At 43.6% G+C, this 7,492-nt stretch overlaps 1 protein-coding gene across 2 annotated transcripts; it reads left to right on the forward strand.

The window, feature by feature from the left end:
- Nucleotides 1-167: 167 nt before the first annotated feature.
- nipa2 (NIPA magnesium transporter 2) lies at nucleotides 168-7,492 on the forward strand. 2 transcript variants are annotated; one of them, XM_058402049.1, is made up of 6 exons: nucleotides 168-303; nucleotides 964-1,185; nucleotides 3,391-3,447; nucleotides 3,700-3,790; nucleotides 4,014-4,174; nucleotides 6,483-7,491. In XM_058402049.1, exons 2-6 carry the CDS (start codon nucleotides 1,047-1,049, stop codon nucleotides 7,136-7,138), a joined length of 1,104 nt encoding a protein of 367 aa, XP_058258032.1. In that variant the 5' UTR covers nucleotides 168-303; nucleotides 964-1,046; the 3' UTR covers nucleotides 7,139-7,491. The 2 variants fall into 2 exon arrangements, with proteins under 2 accessions (XP_058258032.1, XP_058258031.1); XM_058402048.1 differs by lacking the exon at nucleotides 168-303 and adding an exon at nucleotides 576-733 and having other exon boundaries at nucleotides 6,483-7,492.

Consider the following 7,492-nt stretch of genomic DNA (forward strand, 5'->3'; position numbering starts at 1 on the left):
AATAAATTTAATAACAGCTGCTTCTCTTCCCACGGTCTAAAGTTGACCTTTCCAATATGGCGGAAAGCGTCAACGCAGCGCACCACCTAGCATCAGCCGTTATTCAGTCACGTGTACCTTGCGTCGACCTCGCGAAGTTCTTGCTTGCGCATGCGCACTCCCATGCCCTTTCACCGTTGGATGGATGAGGGGAAAAGGTTCTTTAGCGAGTTCCTAGCTGCGACAAGAGAAAGAGACCAATCCCGGAAAAATGAAGCTTCTGCCGTCCGGACAGTGTTTGTGTTGACCACCGGAAACAAACAGGTATTTATTTCGTAGCGAATGAGTTACATCATGGTTTTACAAGGCACAGTAAAGCCGTTATGGAATCCGGTTTGTCCATTTAGCTGCTAGCTTATCAGGCTAGTTGAGTACGCGTACTAGAGTACTGAGTAGTATGGAAGAATTTAGTGCGCGTGATCTGCTCTCGCGCACTGCGTAGTAAGCTAGGGCGGAAATCAGTAGGTTTAATAGCAGGAGGCTCTTCCTGTATTGCTCAGATTTCTGCCGTGAGCTAAACACACACACACACACACACACACACACACACACACACACACACACATACATACATACATACACACATACATACACACACACACACGGCTGTCACTTGAGCTTATTTATTCATGTGACATGAATGAAACAGCTCTAGGGGACACGTGCGATGTTTGTAAAGTTTGCTATGGAAACGGTAAGCTTTTATTATTATTAGAATTTTAATAACCTTGTTTTTATAGAATTGAATGTAGAACATTGATTACATTTTTTTAGGAAGCAGGAAATCTTTTAAACCTGTTAAACATTCCTCAGATTTGGTGTGAATAGAAATGTTTCAGAGTTAAGGAATTCTATATATATATTTTCTTCAGTCCATTAAATCCTGAAAGTGACAGATGACTGATGTGTGTGTGTGTTGGTCAGGTGTTGTATCCGGACTCGGCTGCTCCGGAGGAGGACGGTTCCTGTGCTCGCTGCTCAATGTGACAGAGGATCACGTCTTCGCCATGGCTCAGGAGCGAGGCAGATTCGACTTCTACATCGGCCTGGCTTTGGCCATCAGCTCCAGTTTGTTTATCGGTGGAAGTTTCATCCTGAAGAAGAAGGGACTGCTGAGACTCGCCCGGAAAGGCTCCATGCGAGCAGGTAACATTCCGGAGTTCTGATATTTCCGGAACCTCTGGACCACCTTTAAAATGTCCATTTATTATTTACTCGCTCTTCATAAAGCACATTATTAAGAAAATAGAGTAACACTAGTAGCTGAAGGTGAGTGTGGAAGTGCAGATAATTCCTGGGTGAAGTTACTCTTACGGAATAATATTCAGGAATTCTGAAAATCGTAATTTTTGCTGTCTTTACATGTTTCTTTCTAATTATTTTCCGAATTCTGGTTTCTGTAATCCTCATCTTAGATATGTGGTGTCAGATCGTGTTCTTGACGTTGTGCTCTGGAATTCTGGTATCTGGTTCTTGGAATTCTGGGAATCTGGTCTCAGAGTTCTTTAAAAAATAGTGCTTGGTTTTGGTGTTAATTCTGGCTTGTGTTCTTAATTTCTGGTCTGGGATTTCAGGAATTCCGGTCTGGGGAATTTTGGAACTTTGCTCTGGGATTTCTGGTCTCTGTCTTTGAGTTCGGAGAAATTCTGGTCTGGGATTTCTGGTCACTATCTTGGAATTCTTGGAGTTCTGGGAATTTTGTCTTGGACTTATCAAAAAGTTTTTCTTTGGTTGTGGTGTTAATTCTGATTTGTAAATTTCTGGCCTCAGATTTGTAATATCCTGCTTCTGTGGTTCTGGATTTGTTCTCATGAGGAAAGAGCTCGGGCGTTTTAGTGTTCCTTTAAACTCTGAACACACTCATAAATCATACGAGCACATTTTTGAACAGGGTTGTTGATTGTGTAGCACCTTGTGTGGTCAGGGAGGTTAAACTGGTTCTGAGTGTGTGTGTGTGTGTGTGTGTGTGTGTGTGAGAGCTCTGCAGACACTCCTCATTTCACTTGTTGCTTGTGAAGGCGTGGCTCATTTGTCTATGTTGTAATCCACTCTACCTAACCCTCAGCATGTCGCTGCACCTCACGTGTTCTTCATTCTGATGAAATAATTACAGACAGTAAAGAGAGGAGAAGAAGACACTGGTTTTGGTGAAGCTGTTGGTCAGACAGTAGAGAGAGAGAGAGAGAGAGAGAGAGAGAGAGAGAGAGAGAGAGGAGAAGAAGCTGGTTTTACTGAAGGTGTTGGTCAGACAGTAGAGAGAGAGAGAGAGAGAGAGAGGAGAAGAAGACACTGGTTTTGGTGAAGCTGTTGGTCAGACAGTAGAGAGAGAGAGAGAGAGAGAGAGAGAGGAGAAGAAGCTGGTTTTACTGAAGGTGTTGGTCAGACAGTAGAGAGAGAGAGAGAGAGAGAGAGAGAGAGAGAGAGAGAGGAGAAGAAGCTGGTTTTACTGAAGGTGTTGGTCAGACAGTAGAGAGAGAGAGAGAGAGAGAGAGAGGAGAAGAAGCTGGTTTTACTGAAGGTGTTGGTCAGACAGTAGAGAGAGAGAGAGAAGCTGTTGGTTTTACTGAAGGTGTTGGTCAGACAGTAGAGAGAGAGAGAGAAGCTGTTGGTTTTACTGAAGGTGTTGGTCAGACAGTAGAGAGAGAGAGAGAAGCTGTTGGTTTTACTGAAGGTGTTGGTCAGACAGTAGAGAGAGAGAGAGAAGCTGTTGGTTTTAGTGAAGGAGTTGGTCATGTGCTCCAGAGACATCATGTGAAGATCCAGAACTGGAATTCCACTCGGCTTTGTGATGCGGTACTGAGGGCCAGTCTGGAGGAAAACGGTCACAATGTTTTGAGAATAAAGTCGTTCTGTTATGAAATAAAGTGGTGCTTCAAGTGGTGAAGACTCTGTGTTGTTGACTGGAGGATCAGGGTTCAAGCCCCAGCACCACCACACAACACTGCTGGGCAATAGAGCAATGCCCTTCACCCTCCCTACTCCAGGGGGGCTGTATCATACCTGCCCCTGTGCTCTGAACTTCCTCAGCTGGGATATGTGAAGTAAAGGATTTCAGTGTGCTGTAATGTATGTGTGGCGATGATAAAGGCTTCTTGCCCTCAGCTCTTCTTCTTCTAAACATGAAAATCATAATATTTTAAGAAAAAAAAGCTTTTGCACATTATTGCATGGAAATTTGTAATATTTTGGGTTAATTTATTTTATTACAAAATTGCTTTATAGCAAAAAAGAGTCCTGTGATTTAATAAAAGTTTCTTAACACTTGCTTTATTAAACATGTCTCTCTCTTGCTCTTCCACCCCCCCCCCCCCACCTCTCTCTTCCTCTTTGTCTCTCTCTTTCTCTCTCTAGGTCAAGGTGGTCACGCGTATCTAAAAGAATGGCTTTGGTGGGCGGGGCTTTTATCGAGTAAGTAACTGGATAATTATAATCACACACGGCTCATAAATACACACGAGTGTGTAAATTAGGAAACACCCACAGTTATGACGCATCGTCTCGGATCCGTTATCTGATGATAAATGGATCTCAGTTAACATCACACTTTTCTCACCTGTTTATCTCTCTCAAAGCTCTTGTAATTTCTTGATGTGTGTAACTGGAGGTAACGTAGACGTGATTAATGATGAACTGACTGTGTGTGTGTGTGTGTGTGTGTAGTGGGTGCTGGTGAAGCTGCAAATTTCGCAGCTTATGCGTTTGCCCCTGCGACACTCGTCACTCCGCTCGGGGCTCTCAGCGTGCTCGTCAGGTAGACACACACACACACTCTTCACACTCGTATACTCTGAAAATAAGATGATGGGGTGTTAAAACACCCCGGTTGTTAACCGTTTCCATGACAATCAAAAAGTAGTTTCATATCAAGAAGGTGATGTGTACAGACTCAACTCTTCATGACTGATGACACGTTTCTCACACACACTACATACACATGTACAGAGTAATGAGGGTGTGTCTTCTGGGCGTTACAGCGCCGTGCTCTCCTCCTACTTCCTGACGGAGAGGCTGAACCTGCACGGGAAGCTGGGATGTCTCCTCAGCGTGCTCGGCTCCACCACCATGGTGATCCACGCGCCGCAGGAGGAGGAGATCGACAGCCTCAAAGACATGGCCGAGAAACTGATGGACCCAGGTACGACACCGAACACCACACTGGTTCAAATTCAATACTCTGACCGACAAGGAGAAACGCTTCTGTTACCGTTACCATAGTAACCGTCAGATTACAACAAACGGCTGATGTGTAATGAAGATTCGAGACTCCAGTGTTAAAAATTTAACATGACAAGCTCTCTATTAACATAGAGAGAGAGAGAGAGAGAATGAGAGAGAATGTGAGTGAATGAGAGAGAGAGAGAGAGAGAGAGAGATATGGAATGAAAGAGAGAGAGAGAGAGAGAGAATGAGAGAGAATGTGAGTGAATGAGAGAGAGAGAGAGAGAGAGAGATATGGAATGAAAGAGAGAGAGAGAGAGAGAGATGTGAGTGAATGAGAGAGAGATGGAATGAGAGAGATATGTGAGAGAGAGAGAGAGAGAGAGATATGGAATGAAAGAGAGAGAGATGTGAGTGAATGAGAGAGAGATGAGAGAGAGAGAGATGTGAGTGAATGAGAGAGAGATATGGAATGAGAGAGATATGGAATGAAAGAGAGAGAGATGAGTGAATGAGAGAGAGATGGAATGAGAGATGGAATGAGAGAGATATGGAATGAGAGACAGAGAGATGTGAGTGAAAGAGATGGAATGAGAGAGATATGGAATGAGAGAGATATGGAATGAGAGAGAGAGATATGGAATGAAAGAGAGAGATGTGAGTGAATGAGAGAGATGGAATGAGAGAGAGAGATGTGAGTGAATGAGAGAGAGAGATGGAATGAGAGAGATGTGAGTGAATGAGAGAGATATGGAATGAGAGATGTGAGTGAATGAGAGAGATGTGAGTGAATGAGAGAGAGAGGGAATGAGAGAGAGAGAGATGTGAGTGAATGAGAGAGAGAGATGGAATGAGAGAGATGTGAGTGAATGAGAGATATGGAATGAGAGAGAGAGAGAGATATGGAATGAAAGAGAGAGATGTGAGTGAATGAGAGAGAGAGAGATGTGAGTGAATGAGAGAGAGAGAGATGTGAGTGAATGAGAGAGAGAGAGAGATATGGAATGAAAGAGAGAGATGTGAGTGAATGAGAGAGATATGGAATGAGAGATGGAATGAGAGAGAGAGAGATGTGAGTGAATGAAAGAGAGAGAGAGATGGAATGAAAGAGAGAGAGATAGATATGGAATGAAAGAGAGAGAGATGTGAGTGAATGAGAGAGAGAGAGATATGGAATGAAAGAGAGAGAGATAGATATGGAATGAAAGAGAGAGAGAGATGTGAGTGAATGAGAGAGAGAGAGATATGGAATGAAAGAGAGAGAGATAGATATGGAATGAAAGAGAGAGAGAGATGTGAGTGAATGAGAGAGAGAGAGATATGGAATGAAAGAGAGAGAGATAGATATGGAATGAAAGAGAGAGAGATGTGAGTGAATGAGAGAGAGAGAGAGAGATATGGAATGAAAGAGAGAGAGATAGATATGGAATGAAAGAGAGAGAGATAGATATGGAATGAAAGAGAGAGAGAGATGTGAGTGAATGAGAGAGAGAGAGAGATGTGAGTGAATGAGAGAGAGAGATATGGAATGAAAGAGAGAGATGTGAGTGAATGAGAGATATGGAATGAGAGAGAGATGTGAGTGAATGAGAGAGAGAGAGATGTGAGTGAATGAGAGAGAGAGAGATATGGAATGAAAGAGAGAGATGTGAGTGAATGAGAGAGATATGGAATGAGAGAGAGAGAGATGTGAGTGAATGAGAGAGAGAGAGATGTGAGTGAATGAGAGAGAGAGAGAGATATGGAATGAAAGAGAGAGAGAGATGTGAGTGAATGAGAGAGAGAGAGATATATGGAATGAAAGAGAGAGAGAGATGTGTGAGTGAATGAGAGAGAGAGAGAGAGAGAGAGAGATATGGAATGAAAGAGAGAGAGAGATTTGGAATGAAAGAGAGAGAGAGATGTGAGTGAATGAGAGAGAGAGAGAGAGAGATATGGAATGAAAGAGAGAGAGATGTGAGCACATGAGGGAACAACTGTTATAGTCTATATAATGTAAGTGAGAAGAGGAACTAAGTGTAAGTATAAATGGATAAAAATGTACATTGTTTTTTATTCTAATAAATAATCAGTGGTAAACTGCAGCAGTGTAAAAGGAATAAAACACTTTAGGATGTATTTTTTTCTGTAACAGCAGACCTGAGAGTTTCTCATCCAGCTGTTTTACAGAAAAAAAGAAAAAGTTCATGAACAGATGTATAAATATTTAGTTCTGTTAATAATTTGCTGGATTAATAAATAATTAGTTCGTTAACGTTGACAATGTTTGCGCTTTCTCTGTGCAGGCTTCGTCGTCTTCGCCACGTTCGTCATCATCGTGGCTCTGATCTTCATCTGCGTGGTCGGTCCACGTCACGGCCAGACCAACATCCTGGTGTACATCACCATCTGCTCGGTGATCGGCTCTCTGTCTGTGTCCTGCGTGAAGGGTCTGGGGATCGCCATCAAGGAGGTGATCTCTGGTCAGCCCGTGTTCCGTAACCCTTTATCCTGGCTGCTGCTGGTGAGCTTGGTGGTGTGCGTCAGCACTCAGATCAACTACCTGAACAAAGCCCTGGACATCTTTAACACCTCCCTGGTCACGCCCATTTACTACGTCTTCTTCACCACCTCAGTGCTCACGTGTTCCGCCATCCTCTTCAAGGAGTGGGAGCACATGGGCTACGACGACGTCATCGGGACACTGAGCGGCTTCTTCACCATCATCGTGGGCATTTTCCTGCTGCACGCCTTCAAGGACATCAACGTCAGTCTGGCCATGCTGGCCATCAGCATCAGGAAGGAAGAGCGCAACGGGACGGTGGCCAACGGCGTCGGGGTGCACGCTCACTCCCCCTACGAGCTCCTCCGGGACGAGGAGGCGGTGGATTTAGAGGACAGAGAGATGACCACTACGTTCGATAACGTCTCCAGGAGAAACGGCGGCATAGCCGCGTCTTAGGTTTCAAACACCATAGGCTAATCATCTACTGTGTGATTTATTTTTTGTTGTTTTCTCTTTTAAAATCTGAAGACAATCAGAAACAGACCAGAGTCTGGGACCGAACGATTGTACACGAGTATTCTTTCATTTCTCTCTTCTCTTTCTGCCTTACACCAGTCACAGACGCAGCTTCTCGTAAGGCTTCGTCTTCTTCCTCGTGTAGCGTTGTAAATACTTTTTAAAAGCCTTGGCTTCTGATGTGTACATAACCTGCACTGATTTATGATTTTTCTTATCAACTTTTTTAATTTAAATTTAAACCCCTCCCTCTTTTCCCCTCTTCTTCCTCCTCCTCCTGTTATACCTTCTTCA

Source organism: Hemibagrus wyckioides, linkage group LG11 (genome assembly GCF_019097595.1).
Source record: "Hemibagrus wyckioides isolate EC202008001 linkage group LG11, SWU_Hwy_1.0, whole genome shotgun sequence".
Classification (NCBI taxonomy): Eukaryota; Metazoa; Chordata; class Actinopteri; order Siluriformes; family Bagridae; genus Hemibagrus; species Hemibagrus wyckioides.